This window comes from Lepidochelys kempii, chromosome 11 (assembly GCF_965140265.1).
Source record: "Lepidochelys kempii isolate rLepKem1 chromosome 11, rLepKem1.hap2, whole genome shotgun sequence".
In the NCBI taxonomy this organism is placed as follows: Eukaryota; Metazoa; Chordata; order Testudines; family Cheloniidae; genus Lepidochelys; species Lepidochelys kempii.
This window is the reverse complement of record NC_133266.1, coordinates 77,933,541-77,950,229: the sequence shown is the minus strand read 5'-3', so window position 1 is coordinate 77,950,229 and position 16,689 is coordinate 77,933,541. Positions and strand designations below refer to the sequence as shown.

Below are 16,689 nucleotides of genomic sequence, written 5' to 3'. Positions count from 1 at the left end.
CCCTTTACTGCCTCTGGGCTATAGATGAAGATAGCCCAACGGCCCTGGCTCTGGGCTCACTGTTGTGTAGGATGGAGTGAGAACAAGCTCTGCCTTTCATCGCGGCTCATAGGAGAGCCAGCTTGACTCAGACAGCAAAGGAGAGGGGGCTAGAAAGGGAACACGTTCAGCTGGAGAGGGCAGTGGGCCCCTACTGCACAAGTGAAAAGCCCGGAGAACGCAAGACTCACCATTTGTTCCACATTATTTTTCTGAAATAGCAAAAACAATACAAACATTTGATGAGCCCCTTTAGAACAGTGTGGCCAAATACCCCGCGGCAGTGGGCTGGGGTAGACAGGAGAGAAGGGGGGCCAGAAGCAATGGAGGGGAAGAGCAAGGGAATACTCACAATCATATCTATGATGGTTTCTATTGTACTGTCAGTATCTACCGGAAACTGTACAAGGCTGGTTGCTGTGAAGTTGCGCCGATAGTTGCTGTCCGTGGCTATAACATTCAGCCTTGATTCCTGGGGTAAAACAACAACAAAGCAGCAAGGCTGGACTCAAAGGAGATCAGGAGCTGTGATGCCTCCTAAGTGCCCTTCCATCCATGATTAACTCAAGTAACACAACTTGATGGCATTCCTAAATGGGCTAGCTTGCAAGCTACATACTAGAAATGCCCTGCACATGCAAAGAATTCAGTGTCTCAGCAACTGCATCATCTGTCCTGGGAATAGGACAGTATTATCCAGGCTTGGGGAAGCGGCTGAGAAATTAGAGAGGCCATGCCACGTTCTTGGCATTCAGGAAGCCAGCTGAACTTTTCCCTGGGCCGTGAACCTCCCCCTGTTTCTAGGAGGACTCATCAGCCAGACATGCTTGATCATCTTTAAATCATTTTGGGTACATCTACACTTCAGCTAGGAACGAGTCTCCCAGTGTGGGGAGACAGACTCGCACTAGCTGGCTCAAGCATAGCATGCTAAAAGTCGCTGGGGTTGGGCCTTGTGTCTGCGTCTCTCTTTCCCAGCTGGCATACGCTGCCATCTTGCATAGCATGGTCCAGAAGGTGTCATACCTCAATTTCATCTCAGTGTCTGGGCCTGCTGGGATCTGACGCTTTTGCTCAGCCGAATGTAGAGATAGGATCAATCATAACATTCGGCTATGGAGCGGAATCCAAGTTTCCCCAGAGTTAATGTGTGGGTGTCAGATTCAGGAGTTTGTTTTGGGACCCTCTGTGTTAATTACAGGCATTGGACCAGATTCTCAGCTGGTGTCAACTGGCATAGCTCCACTGGTACTTTATTTCTAATCATCGTTTTTTCCCCCCAGCTTCAAACTTTATACTCACTGGCTGCCCTTCCTGGAATTGCTGTCAGTCATGGGACCCTCTACATCAAAGAGAGGATTAATTGACTCCTCTCAGTAATATCCTGTTTCTAATTATATTCCTTTCCACTCCAATTATGAAATACCTAGGCGATAACAAGGGCCACATTTGAGCAATTCATACCAGATGGTCAGGAGAAATGGCAATGGAGAACACTTTGATTCCCAGATGCTTTGCTTCATTGGCAGCATCTTCCAGTCCTCCACATGGCTCTTTGTACCCTTCCAAGGGGTGTCCATCTGTCACCACAATCAGGTATTTGTTCTCCTTCTGATGGGAGCCGCTGTAACAATTCAAAATGGTTAGCTGGGAATGTGTAGCTTTGATGAGTGCCCCCCGCTTCTATTCTGACATGACCTCCACTCGCTGTGTTTCACAGCATTATGGCAATGCCTGTTTGGGGTACATTGATGCCCTCGTGACGGAAGGATTAATGGTCTGCAGGTATACATCACTGGAAGAGGGCAGAATTCAAACGCTTGGCATCTCAGCCTGATTGTGTTGATGGTGACACGCGGGGAGGGGAATTCACAGCGTTTTTCTGAGGTTCTCTTTTCTTAAGAAAATTTTTGCCTCATTTTTAGGACAATAATAATTGATCAGCATTTAACATGGATGTATTTAAATTATATCATAGATTGGACTCCTGGGAAGTCCTGCATTCCAAGTGATGAACTCCCAGTAACACAGGGATCACCCCCCTCACACTTCCAACAACCTCCAGTACTGTACAAATCGTAAGTGTGAGATGGGGGTTGGACCAAGAGTTTGTAAAAAACTATTTTTACAATGTTGTCTCAATTTGTAGGGTTGTTTTATGGCTTTAACCTGAACCTTACTTATCCTGCAACATGAATGTAATAAAAGGATATTTGGAATGGAATTAGATTTCCTTGGGCGATGGTTTAATACTACGTCTAAGGATATTTCTATACAAAGAACTTGAATTATTAAACCAACAACACACTGAGCCAGATCTTTCCCTTTTCATGTCACTCAGCAGCAGGAAGCAGAAGCAGCCAGATAAACATTATTAATGACTATTTACAAAGAGCTTATATGCTGCATTTCAAAAAGAAACACAATGCTCATAATTTAATCCCCAGACTATCTAACTACACAGCACGATATCGCTAAACTCAGATCCACAGGTAACATCTGTGTAGACAGCAGCTTAACTTCCAACAGGAAACACTTCCAATGAAGGGACACAGAGGAGAAAGGTGAGTGCAGTACTTGCAACCCCAGGCCAAGCTGATCCGCTAACTTTTGACACAATCTGGAAGGGAAGGTTGGTCGGGGAGAGCACATGACAATTCCTCGTCACTGCAGAGAACAGAAAGCCTTTTACTGGGGAGTGCAGTAACCCACATTTGCAGTTTCAAGTCAAGTGTCAAAAGGACCAGGATGGCTTTTGTCAGCCTGGTGGAGAAAGGCAACGCTCCAGCTGAAGCTAAGCGCATGGGCATTAAGCTGTGTGCACTCACACATGAAGTGAGGGCATCCGTTAGGTTCTGTGACATAATGCCGAGCTTTTCTCGTCACAGCACAAGAGGTGTTGCTTCTGGTTGCCATCTATGGGAGTGAAAATTTCAGGCCTGAGTGACAAGACGGGTTAACCGGCATGCTAAGAAGCATACAGAACTAGGACGGACACACACAGTCTCTGACTTCACCTATTACAAACAGCTGGTCCTAATCTAAACCTGATTCACTGGTAACCGGGGGATGTCACTAGCTTCCTGCTCCGCTTTGGCTTCCCCTGAAACAACAGTTCCCAGGAGGCACACTGACTGGCACTGGAAGCCTGAGACCTGGCTGGCGGGTGTTGCTGGAAAATGGCTCCTCTGCTTCCCGCACTGAATTGGGTTGCAAATGGCTGGGCTTGGTTTGCCACAAGGCGGGAGGGAGAAACGCCGAGGGGCAAGTCTCTCAGGTAGCTGTAACTTGCCTGAAGACGCTTTCCGTTTCTGTTGGGAATGTGTTGTAACTGCTGCTGGTGAGCAGCTCCATCCAACTCCCATTGGAGTCAAAGGCAGGGTGCCGACTGACTTTGGGAAGGGCTAAGCAGGCCCAAATTGACATAGCCTTTGTGGTTTGCTCTACATTCATTGGTGACTTTCAGTCAAACTCCGATAACTCTTAGAAAATAGCAGACTCCTTTCAAAGGGCCAGCAGCAGTGCCAGACCCCAGTGTGCAGAAACCAGGAGTCAGGCCCCCGAATGGTGAGACTGGCTTACAAACCATGAGAGTCTAAAAAACAATCCTCCTTGCACTCTGTTTATTCACCCTTCTAGGTTTTGAGCTTTTCGGGCGCATGTTTTCAAGCCCTTCCCTGCCACCAGGAGGGCTAGAATCTTGCTTTTTTGTAAAAAAACGGATTCAAGTCAAGTCCTCTGTGGAAAGGCTGCCAATTACAGGAAAGTGGATGGCGGTGAATCACTTCATCTGAGAGCCAAGGACAACATTCTCTCTGCCATCTCTCTCTTTGGTTTGGTTCAGAGAACTGGCTTCCTCAACAGCAGTGTCGCTGCAAAATGTACTTTTGTCATCGCCGGGTTTACGCTGCCAGACTTGCAGTGTCCTAGGTTTTTACCCGGGCAATCAGCGATGTCTTCCCCAATTAGACTCAGCCCACCTGCTGATAGTGTGGGAAGGTCCCATTTCTAATTCTCTTCTGAGGGTGAGGAAGCTCTAGGCCTCAAACACTGACTCTCATTCAACCTCACCTGTCCTGATTGTGCCCTGGGCAAAGTGGGGCACCACTCCAGGGCAGCTGGTCCGGGTGGCTGGGGCAATTCTGTCACTCTCATTCTGAGATATAGTTTTCTGAACTGCTGACCTGCTCCCATTATATAAAGCTACATACAAATTGAAGATCATGTCACTAAGAGGTGCTCTTAAGACTGGTGCAGATTCAGTCTCCTTAGAGAATGAGACCCAAATCACGACCCATGTGAGCTGGTTAAAGGGGTTGGCTCCTCCCTGAGCCACATGAGGGAAGGATCCTCTCCCATTAGCTCAAGAATCCAGTATGTTAATGGAGAAAGCTGGCAGATACTCTTCTCAGTTTACCTCCACAACAGAGCTACTATGCCGCAAACTTTAGCACTGAACTGTGCTGCTTTCCCAGCAACAAGAAACACAGCAGCGCAGACCTGGGACTACCGCTGGGAGGAATATTTCTGGCCACAAATGCAGATTCAGTGACACCAAAAGGTTTAGTGAATTCATGTCGATTTCACCAAATTATTTTGGTTGAACTCCCCTCCAACTCAAATTAATAAAAAAAACCCTCAAAACATTTTGAGTTTTCAGTTTAAAATAACTTTTCTTTTCCAAATTACTGTTAGCTTTATTAAAGATCTTCTAAAATGTAGAAAGGACACATTTTGTTCGACCTTAACATTTTTTCCAACTTTTCAATTCACTTCAGGTTCAGCTTGAAGCAAATTCTTTTTTGGGGATTGCCAACAAACTGGGAAATCGGTGATTTGCCCAGCTCTCCTTGTGAGGCTTACTGAAATCTGGATGTTTTATTCACTGACTTGCTCTGTAATTGTTCTGTGACCCCTGTCCCTGCCCGTCTCTGTCCCACCAGTGTCTCTTGGGACTGCAAAAAAGCTCAAAAAGTGGAGGGAAGGAACTGGGGAAATTTAGTTCAACTTTTCAATTCACTTCAAATTTGGGGGGGGGGGGGTTCAATAAAAATAATTAAATAGAGAAATGGAGAAGTTTTAAAATGTCTAAAAATAGACATTTGCAAGGTAAATGTAAATTCAATTGTTTTAGATCGATTTTGTAGACTCAGGTTGTGCGCTCTACTGGACTATAGAACTGCATATTCTTACTAGAGTAGACCTCCCTCCCCTCCTACAGTTTCTTACCCTCACTTGGGTCTTTTCTTGATCTAGGCCCCAAACATACAAGTGAGTCAGTACAAATTGAACTCTGCACCTTGTGCAGATCCCTTTCTATGACCTGAGCCTTGGATTGCAAACTGTCTGGGGAAGACCCTGTGTCTTTCTGTAGGGTACCTAGCGCAATGGATCCCAACTGGGGCCCCGGGAGCTACTGTAATACAACTAATGAGGGTAAATCCATCCTCATCATTGTATCCACTCATTATACTCCACACCTGAACATAGCCATTATATGAACAACAAACCTCATACCTCAATGTCTGTACTTTGACCCGTTAACCTTTTACCCCCAATTGGGGATATTGCAGATTATGTATTCCTTACGCCATCCGATCCTAAACCGAACTTTGCACCCCTTGATAATCTGTATGTTATTCCCTGATAAACAGGAACTTCTGTGCTTAAACTCTGTGCTGTTTTCTTTTTATTTTAACATCTTAATACAATTTTTAACTAATGAAGGATTTCAAAAGGAGGCATGTTCCACATAGAGATGGAATCCCCTGTGTGAAATGCTGAGAGCTCCTTAGAGAAACAAGGTCGGGGAGGTAATATCTGTTACTGGACTACCTCCTCTTGGTGAGACAGACAAGCTTTCAAGCTGACACAGAGCTGTCCTGCGGGTCTGGGAAAGGTACTCAGAGTGTCACAGCTACAGACAAAGTGAAACAGATTGTTTAGCATAAGTAGTGAACACATATTTCAGGCACCATTCAGGGTGAAGTGGCCCATTCGCTCCCCAGTCAGTATTCAGAGAGGTGAGCCTTGTGTGATGAGCTCTGCCACACCTTTATGGCTACATTTGGGTAGCCATACTACTGGGCCCAAAAAAAAGAATGAGATAAGTTGATGGAGGATAGGCTATTAGTCAAGATGGTCAGGGACACAACTGCATGCTCAGGGTGTCCCTAAACCTCCAATTGCCAGAAGCTAGAAATGGGCAACAGGGGATGGATCACTTGATGATTCCTTGTTCTGTTCATTCCCTCTGGGGCACCTGGCATTGGCCATTGTCAGAAGACCGGATCCTGGGCTAGCTGGACCATTGGTCTGACTCAGCGTGGCCGTTCTTATGTTCATTTGCAAAAAGAGGTTCTAGTCAATATTAGAGGTACAATTTTTCTACATAATTAATAGGCACAATTAATTGTGCCTGTAATTACACCCATTTAGAACTACAGCCACCTGACTGTGTCCATCGTGGACACAGGCACTAAATTATGCTCAGAGCACTTGAGCCTGGCTGAGGTGCAGCTAAATGTAAGGGGGGGCAGATCCTTAGCCGGTGTCCATTGTCAGAGTTCTGTTGAGATTTCTCCCAGCTGAGGCTCACCAGCGGTCTCCTGGAGTGTTTTGGAGGTAAACAGAAACAAAGAGCCCAGAGAAGCGAAGGGGGAAGTTCCCTGGTGGAGTCAGACCATAGTGCCTCTCCAGAACGTTTCAACCGGCAGCAGAGAATGACTGTGTCCCAGAACAAGGACAAGGCGTCTCCCAGCCCACCTCCTTCTCTCTCCTCTGTGCTCCTTGGGCACTGTGTGGGAGGCACTGTTCTCACTCACCGGATGAGCAGCTCCTCAATCCCTCTCTTGATGGCGCAGTCTGTATAGGTGCCTTTCCCGATGTAGTTCACAGCAGACACTCTGCTCTTTAAGTCATTTTGTCCAGCGGGCATTCGGTCAAGCCCTTTGATCAGCACGACCTCATCGCTGTAATGCAGAGCTCCGGCATTCCACACCAAGTTCCGGTCACACCGGTAATACCTGGAGAGACAAAAAGGGACACCCACCTTCAGTGTCTGCTTCCCCCACCCCTGCAGTACCCTCCCCTCATCACCGCCATGGCCCCCTCCCAGTTCCCACACATCTCTGGCTTTGTCTCTCTGGCAGCGGAGTGGCCCTGTACAGACCTTCTGCTCTCTCAGCTCTACCTAAATATTGCCCTGACTTCAGCATCTTACTGACTTACAAACAACATCCTCGGTAATGGTACAGCCTCTGCCTCGGTCAGAGTCCTGCCTCTCTAGGTCTTTCTTTCAGGTCTGTCTCTCGTGCGATGCAGGGGATGAAAGATTAAAGGACTGGAAAACATGCATTATGGTGACACTCCAGGAGCTCAGTCTGTTTATTTTAACAAATCTGATTAGCGTAAAGAGTAGATTAAGGGTGACTTCATCACAGTCCATAAGTATCAAGATGGCGGATAGAAGTTTGAAAAGAGAAGTCTCTTCAATCTAGCAGACAAAAGTACAAGATCCAGTGGCTAGAAGTTGACGTTAGAGGCTTTCATGGTGTACATTTTTAACAGTGAGGATAATTAACCATTGCAGCAATTTACCTAGAGACATGCTGGAGATTCACTGGAGATTTTAAAATCAGGGTTGGAGATTTTTCTAAGAGATTTGCTGTTGTTCAAACAGGAACTAATTCAGGGAAGTCCTACGTCTAGATGATCACAGTGGTACCCTTTGACTTCATAATCTGTGAATAAACCTGGGCGTAGAATCAGTTCCTTATGCACGTTTTTAAGGCTGAATGTGTCTCATGTATCAATTCGAAATGAGAAGAAAATTCTCGGTGTAAATGGGTGTGCATAGAGGGGTGTAATGCATGGGTGTGAAGACTGACACTAAACTGGGAGGAGTGGTAGATACGTTGGAGGGTAGGGATAGGATACAGAGGGACCTAGACAAATTGGAGGATTGGGCCAAAAGAAATCTGATGAGGTTCAACAAGGACAAGTGCAGAGTCCTGCACTTAGGACGGAAGAATCCCATGCACCACTACAGACTAGGGACCGAATGGCTAGGCAGCAGTTCTGCAGAGAAGGACCTAGGGGTGACAGTGGACGAGAAGCTGGATATGAGTCAACAGTGTGCCCTTGTTGCCAAGAAGGCCAATGGCATTTTGGGGTGTATAAGTAGGGGCATTGCCAGCAGATGGAGGGACGTGATCGTTCCCCTCTATTCAACATTGGTGAGGCCTCATCTGGAGTACTGTGTCCAGTTTTGGGCCCCACACTATAAGAAGGATGTGGAGAAATTGGAGAGAGTCCAGTGAAGGGCAACAAAAATGATTAGGGGACTGGGGAACACATGAGTTATGAGGAGAGGCTGAGGGAACTGGGATTGTTTAGTCTGCAGAAGAGAAGAATGAGGGGGGATTTGATAGCTGCTTTTAACTACCTGAAAGGTGGATCCAAAGAGGATGGATCTAGACTATTCTCAGTGATAGCAGATGACAGGACAAGGAGTAATGGCCTCAAGTTGCAGTGGGGGAGATTCAGGTTGGATATTAGGAAAAACTTTTTCACTAGGAGGGTGGTGAAACACTGGAATGCGTCACCTAGGGAGGTGGTGGAATCCCCTTCCTTAGAAGTTTTTAAGGTCAGGCTTGACAAAGCCCTGGCTGGGATGATTTAGTTGGGATTGGTCCTGCTCTGGGCAGGGGGTTGGACCAAATGGCCTCCAGAGGTCCCTTCCAACTCTGTTATTCTATGATTCTATGATTCTATGAAATGTGTATGAATAGAGGGTAGAGTAGATGCATGGATGTGAAGATAGGGGTTTGTGTGTGAATATATGTGGGATGGGGGGAATGCTGAGACCATAAGGCATCTGACTCTTGTTATGGCAACAGGTGCCATCCCGCCTGACAAGGAGCGTGTCTCAGGAGAAGGGTTTGCACAGACGGGAAGCTGACATGGCCTGTCACGTTTGATCGCTCTCCCCTTTCCCCATCCTGTTCCATTTTTCCTCTTTGTAACTCTAGCACCCTCTCTCCACCCCACACCCCCAAAAAACCCTATCTGGGCACTGATTATTGCTAACCCCTCATTCACAGGCCATCTTGCCTTCCCTGCCATGAGGCCAATCCACGCCTCTCTGCCAGGGAGTGTCGGTGCCTGGCCCACCATGCCATTTGGTGCATTGGCTGGCAGTGCGCACCATTGGCTGGCTCTATGCATGGCAGGATGCAGGAGCCCTCACCCTCCGGCACCCTGGAAGCCAAGCTGGCTCCTGAAGTAACCCCCAGCTCTCCAGCATCCTGGCCGCAGTTCCTGACAGAGTCCCATCCCAACTGTCATGTCAAGCAGTACACGTGGGGCTAGGCAGTTTTCCATACCCAGTGAGAGCTCTCCTGACATGGACTGGGCAAGGAGAGCCCATGTCAGAGCACGTGGGACGGGGATCCTGACCCACTGACACAGACTCCATTGTTACTGAGATCTGCTGAGGAACCAGCAAAAGGCCAGGTCCCTGGAAATTGGAGTGTCGTTGTTTCTAGGCAGGAAGGGCTAGGGTCTTTCTACAAAGTTCTGCTGTCCAGGGTGTGCTGCAGTGGGTCAGCTGCCATGGGCAAAAACAGCACGCTGGTGAAAGGCTAGGGAAGGGAGTCTCGGAGGAGCAGAGAGGAACATCAACCCCCATCGCCACAGGGACAAACTTCTCAACCGCCTTCCCTGATGCTTCTGAATGCCAGATCCTCCTAATCCCTAGGCCAAGCTCCATCACCTTCTGGACAGCTCCCCTGCCCTCCTGCATCAGCCAGCCAGCTTCCCACCTGCTCCTGGAACCCCCCTCCTCTGCCCCTCTGCCCCACCACAAAGCCCATCCCAGACGCCCATGAATGGTGCACCCACAGCATCCACATGCACCACCTTGCTTCTCTCTCTGAGCACCTCTGCCCAGCCTCGCACCCAGGCAGACATCCTCCCCTACAGACCAGGTCTCTCCTGCTTCAGCACTGCCGTGGTCCTCCCCAGAGAACACTACCCTCCACCCGCCCTCTCTCCTCCATGGGCTGGTGCCTAGACACCCATCAGAGCCCTTTGCCTCCCTCCATCCCCTCTGGACAAGGCCACACTGACCGCGCCAAAGAGCAGAGTGGCAGGATCTGTCCCCACCTCTCCACTCTCCTTCCGCACCGTCTCCCTTCTCCCCCGCGCCCGCCCATCTCCCCTGCCTGCTCCCTTATCTCGGCCTCTGCAGCAGGGTCACCTCCAGGAAGATTTGCCACCAATATTAATCAAAAGTGAACTCCTTGTTCTCCCCCACACACCTCCCCTATCCTCCCCACCGCTGGCATGAACACTGCCCTCCTGTCAATCAGGGGCTCAGCGCTGGCTTCTCCTCCGCTGGTCCCACACATCCAGGCCAGGTCCCCGTCATGCCTCTTCTGTCCCCCCAATGTTCCTAGACGCCAACCTTTCCTTTCTGTTCACACAGCTATGCTTCGATCCCAACCCTCTTCCTGCACCCTGGCTGCTAAGGCCATCAGCCTGAGCCATCAGCCCCCTCCCTTCGCTCACCCCCTGGCACTGCATCGCATTGAGGTGTCTCGGCCTGGCCTGAAAGCCGCTCCCCAGCGGTGGCCGTCACACACATTCCCACAGACAAGCCCCGAAGGGCTTTAATGGAGCCACCTCAGCACAAAAATGAGCTCCCCCCATTCTCTCCCTCCACCCCAGTGTCTGGCTGCACCCACCCGCCGGCAGGGCTGTCACGACGGCAAGCCGGGCTCCGGCCGTGCAGCCTGGGGGGGCTTCTCTCCAGCCTGGCCCAGCAGCAGCGGCTCACTCTGCTCACCTTCCCAGATGGGTTTGTACGACGGACCGGCGGCCTGCCTCTCCACGGCCCGGCAGCATGGCCACTCCTACCAGTGCGCAGCGAGTGCGAAATGCTCCCCACCCACACTGCTTGCAGGCTACAGCCCCCCACCCACGCTGTGCATGGGAGTAAATGGCTGCCCAAGTCACAGGCGGGCCTCCTACGCCTCGAAGGCACACCTGGAGGCATATCAAGAATAGGGCCCAGCAGAGCCAAAACCTAATGGGGAATCCCCGCAGGGGTCCCACAGGGAGGCTGAGCCTGCCTGGGAGGAGCCTGGGAGATTGTGAGGAGCGGCAGAGTGAGATCCAGAAGGCAAAATCAGAGCGGAAGGGGGCTGGGGAGCTGGGTGGGCGAAAGGAGAGAAGAGTTGGAGGGTGCAGTCCGGAGCGGGAGGGGAAGTGGGGTGGAGTGGCGGGGCAGAGATTGGAGTGGGAAGAGCAACACAGGAGAAGACATGACACCCCTGCCATGATGCTCTGAGTGTGGCACGTGGGAGGAGGCGAGCAGCTGCCTGGGCAGCGTCGGGCGGTCTAGGCCCAGGGCAGAGCCAGGAGACGAAGGAGCTGTGGACAGCCGCGGCCTGTTGGAGCCAGAGCAGGCGAGGCGGCAGGAGGGAATGGTTGTGAGGTTTCAGAGGGAGGGACAAGCGTGGGGGGCAGATGTGGTGACCCAGAAGAGGGAGGGCATGGAGAGATAAAGGAGAGGAGGGAGGAGCAGACATTGGGACACGGCAGAGGGGTGTGACCAGAGCCCTGAGTGCCTGGTCATCATTACTGAACAGATGTGCAGCCAATCAGCCAATGGATGACCCAGCGAGCAGTAAGGTAAGCCAAATGGTTACAGGGGTGGCAAAGAATCAGTGAAGGAACCAGATAAGAAAGGGGGCGAGGTGGTTAGCAAAGAGACAATACCTTATTCCCATACACAGTGTGAGATCAGTGGAGGTGCAATGAGCAATGAGGTGTGGGGAGAAGCAGTCAGTGGGGAGTCCATACCATAGAAGATTAGGGTTGGAAGAGACCTCAGGAGGTCATCTAGTCCAACCCCCTGCTCAAAGCAGCACCAATCCCCAACTAAATCATCCCAGCCAGGGCTTTGTCAAGCTGGGCCTTAAAATCCTCTAAGGAAGGAGATTCCACCACCTCCCTAGGTAACGATTCCAGGGCTTCACCACCCTCCTAGTGAAATAGTGTTTCCTAATATCCAACCCAGACCTCCCCCACTGCAACTTGAGACCATTGCTCTTTGTTCTGTCACCTGCCACCACTGAGAACAGCCGAGCTCCATCCTCTTTGGATCCCCCTTCAGGTAGTTGAAGGCTGCTATCAAATCCCCCCTCACTCTTCTCTTCTGCAGACTAAACAAGCCCAGTTCCCTCAGCCTCTCCTTGTAAGTCATGTGCCTCAGCCCCCTAATCATTTTCGTTGCCCTTCCCAGGACTCTCTCCAGCCAGGGCATTGTCATTCCCAGCACTGGCTGAACACCTTCATGCTCCCTGGGAACGGAGTGTGGGAAAGGAAACTGGGACTGCCATACGCCCAGGACAACAGCCTCGAGGGGTTAATCTAGTGGGGAGCTTCAGCCCTATGTTTTAGTGGGGACCCTTACCTTGGGGCTCCCTTTCCAGGACCAAGAGGAAAGAGTCTCCCATCTCCAGAATAGCAGAAGCCTTTGATCAGGCAGAGTCATTACACCAGAAAGAGCTGGATAAGGAGGCTGCAGGGACAGCCCTGTATCCAACCCCAGCCATTTGCAAAGTCTGTGCCCAAACTGCCTCTCCTGCCCCTCCTCCCTCCACGCTGCACATCTGGGCACCAGCCTCCTGCCGCCCAGGGGAACGCGAGGAACACTGAGCATGTGGGCTGGTGTGGGAGAACCAGCCTGCTCATGGCTCTATGTACAGAGCTCACCAAGGAGATGGGGATGGAAACTGGGGCTCTCAGATGTTCAGGGAACGATGGCTGGGAAAATACAGGGGAAACCACTCTCCCCAGTGCTGGGGACCTCTGCGGATGAGGCGGGAAGGAATGAACTACGTGGCAGCCCTCAGGCCCCCCTTGGGGGAGCCAGCTTTGAGACAAGGCTCCCTTGAATATTTTCCAGGAGTCACTAACATCTGTGACATTTCCTGTCCCCAAAACCTCCTCCCCACCCCACACCATTCCATCCAGTCCATATTCTTCCCCACTCCAGTCCGTCAGTCCCTCCACCGGGCCCCACCCGGCTTCCTCACCCCCAGCACTTCATGGAGGCTCCCTGGTCCTAGATCCCAGTAGACCCCTCATGGGGACACTGCGAAGTGCTGTGTCAGGACGTGCTGGTCCTATTCTCCCCAGGGAGTGCCCATGTTATTCGTGAGCATTGCCCGCCCACGCCAGGTGTCACGTGTATTTAACAGGATGGGAGCTAACATTTCTAACATTTCCTGGCACAGACATGTCCCCAGCAGGGCAGCCAAGCCTGCAGCCTGGGCCGGTGGGCTTCTGAGCAAGGGGGCAGCAGGTTCTTTCCTGAGTAGGGCTATTGGGACGGGGAGAAGTGGATCCTTTGGTTCTGGGATGACAGGGTTTCCTCTGACTGCAGCAGGTCTCCTCGAGTTGGTGTGGCAGGTTGGATGTGGAAGGCAGGTCCTTGCTGGCTGGAGTAAGGGGCCAAGTGGGAGGACAGACCCCCACCCAGTTCCAGTGCCTCAAACTTTAGGCTTGGGCTTGGCAGACACACCCCAGTGAGAAGAGACATGGCTTGCAGCAGCTGGGTCCTCCGTCCAGTGCTCCTCCCCCTCGAGAAGTGCTGGAGGGGCTGCCAGGGTGCGGTAGGGCGAGGCCGCTGTGCCATGCCCTCCATGCACTGGTGGTGGATGGAGAAGGGGAGTTATACTTGCAGCAGCTGCCGCAGCTGAGGCAAGCCCCTCTGAAGCCTGGGAGCTACCCTCTTGGTGCAGTGTCCCTCACCACGAGAGCGAGGGGCTGTGCTGGTTTGTGGGATTCTAGGCAAGGCTTTGCAAGGAAACGTGCAAGGAAAAGCCTCTGTTTAATAAAGTTTCTCCTTCTGTTACAAAGGGGGACCTCACCAGCCCAGCCCGGGCTCACCCCCAGCCCACTCCAGCTTTCCCTGCAGCAGAGCTGGGCGGCACACCATGCTGGACGTGCGCACGATGCTGTCCTGCGGAGAGGGCCCAGCATGCACCCACGCTCCCCTCGCAGGGTGTGCGATCACAGGGCGCTGCACATGCCCAGCAGAAGGGCTGCAGGGTACAAGCCACTGCGCGTGAAACCGAAGGCGGAGGATAGGCCAGGGCCCAGCTTTGATTTTAAGCACAGGCCTCAATTATTTCAACTACTCCGATTAAGCCCTGTTTTTTTTTAAAAATGATCCTGGATGATCATTCTGCCGTGAAACACGACAGCCACACGACCGTCCCCACCACAGGTCTCCACCTCCGGGAAAACGCAAAGCAAACCACATGGGGCAGCAAACCTGGCTACACCAAGCATTGCTGAAGGAATACTGCCACCTGCAGATGGGGATGGAGAAGTGCAGAAAACTCCCGTTGCAGACAGGAGAACACTCAATCTAGCAACTCCAGCCAACGGTCCCAGAATGAGCGCATTAAATCCTTCGTTGCTGCAGACAGTTTCTTTCCATTTGTTACATAGCCATACACATAACGTTTCCCGTGTGCACACAGTGATCACTGACAGCCTTAATGCAAGACAAATATAAATTCCCAAGCAGAGTCCCAAATCTTACTGGTGTCACTTTTTCTATTCTGGTGAACACCCATGGAAAAGTAAAATAAAATAAGCAGTGCAGAAAAAGTAAAAGCTTTCAATACAGTTACCTGTCTGTTAGCTTGTCAATGAACCGGTTGGTAAATTCTTTCACCTGTGAAACTAAGTCTCCAAATGGCTTTACCCTTAAAGCAACACTTTCTGATGTATCCAGAACAAAAAACAGATCAACGGGGCAATCTGTTCAAAAACAGAGAGACAGCAGGTTTTAAGCACGGTGTTACTGCATCTTCCAGTTATGCTACAAGATATGTCATGGTGGATTGGGTCTCCCATGCATCATAGTGAAGCATGTGTATTCAAGAGACATAGCCAATGCATTTTCTACAGTACGTGTGTAGTCTGTATCTCTGTTACACTGTTACATTTTTATACTAAGTTAAAGTTTACAGCTTGCAAATAATAACTCAGTGTGTCAGAATTACAAACATATGCACACACTCACACTTGCATGGCATTTGTGCTAGGTTGGATTGAAAATGAACATATATTCAATAGATTAAAGCCAATGAAGACACACTGTCTTTTTCTGAAAAAACTTGGTATTTTTCTTTACATTTACTGTGATTTTAAAAATGAAAGATTGTTTTCCCAGGCTTCTAAGCGCTATATCTATTTAGAGATGAATTAATTCATTACAATGAAATATCAGACAGATACTATTTAAAATAACGTCCAGATGTAGGGTTACATTTTCGCGTGTATACATTTTCCATATAAAGAATAATCATTTTAAAAAGTCCCTATACAAAGGAATTTTCTTTGCAACAGGAACACAAGAGATTATTACAAATAAAGGAAAAAACCCAAAAAATATGTTTACAGATTTTGATAAAATTCTCATCAAATTTCTGTGAAGTATTCCGGAATATTATCCTCTACGTTAGTTGTTTTTAGTCCCCTTCTTTGCTAAATACCAACCAAAAATGATCGCATATGAGATGGGACAGAGCTGAAGATAACTGGAAAAAAATGGCTTCAGGATAAACTGGGTAGGTGGGTGAAGGGAGCAGGTAGATATTCAATACATGTGGAAGGAATAACTAATCAACAGACATTTGAAATATACCTTTTTTTAAATGTTCAGGCAAACCTAAAGTTACAACAGTATAAACAACCTGAGACGTCTGTTTAGCAGTACATGGCATACAGATCTGAAGGCAGATCTCACCTTTAACAGTCTAGAAAACTATCCGCACAGGAAAGGAAAAGAAAGTACACCCCAGAGTCACATTCTTACCTTGAAAGGTTTCAATTCTGTTGACTATTTCTGTCTGTTGAGCCAGCGCCCCGCTCCACAGGAAACAGACTTGAAGCAAGAAAGTGAACAAAAAGTTTGCTAACTTCATCTTGCTAATTTCAGATTTACCATTTATTACTTGCAGAAAGGAAGGGAGGGAGAAACAGAAGGAGACAGAGGCCAGGAATGGCAGCAAGGAATTTTTATCTTAGTTGGGAATTTTTTCTAATTTTCTACTCTGTCCCTGAGTTTCTGTGGAAGGAGGCACGGGAGAGGGAGTTAAGATGAGGAGGAAAGTAGCAGGAGCTGCCCAACTCCAGAGGGGGAGGGATCTCAGAATGTCAATTTCAGTTGATCCTTAGCATAACCAGTGAGTTGCTGAAACACATTGTCTTGGGGCCATTTCTTCTTTTCAGCTATGGTTGTGCCTGCAAAACCATCTTGATCTGCATCAAAACATAATTTAGTTCTATTTAAAAATATTTTGCCACCCGCTTCCCCCCGTATATCTTGTATCTATGTTGGCTAACGGGTTACAGCATAGCCACAGTGCTGCTGTTCTAAAAAGAAGAACGGGAATGTCGCAAGCCTAAGGATATAATCCACACCATTAAAAAAACTCTCTGTATCATTTTTGTGCTCATATTTATAACCCCATGTTGGGCCCGTCCTAGCATCGTTACTCAAAGCTCCACTGAAGTCTGTGGGAGTTTTGTCAATGTAAGGACCGTATGACTGGGCCGTCG

General features: G+C 49.4%; 1 protein-coding gene across 1 annotated transcript in view; it reads right to left on the bottom strand.

Moving 5' to 3' along the window:
- The window catches only part of COL6A1 (collagen type VI alpha 1 chain), a 69,849-nt gene extending 53,615 nt beyond the window's left edge, over nucleotides 1–16,234 (bottom strand). Inside the window, exons 1-6 of the mRNA XM_073306924.1 lie at nucleotides 15,944–16,234; nucleotides 14,754–14,883; nucleotides 6,864–7,064; nucleotides 1,504–1,663; nucleotides 392–511; nucleotides 231–251 (exon numbers count right to left, since the gene is read on the bottom strand). Coding sequence (XP_073163025.1) covers nucleotides 231–251; nucleotides 392–511; nucleotides 1,504–1,663; nucleotides 6,864–7,064; nucleotides 14,754–14,883; nucleotides 15,944–16,052 — 741 coding nt within the window. The 5' untranslated portion in view covers nucleotides 16,053–16,234. The remainder of the gene's footprint in view (nucleotides 1–230; nucleotides 252–391; nucleotides 512–1,503; nucleotides 1,664–6,863; nucleotides 7,065–14,753; nucleotides 14,884–15,943) is intronic.
- Between the last annotated feature and the right edge of the window lie 455 nt (nucleotides 16,235–16,689).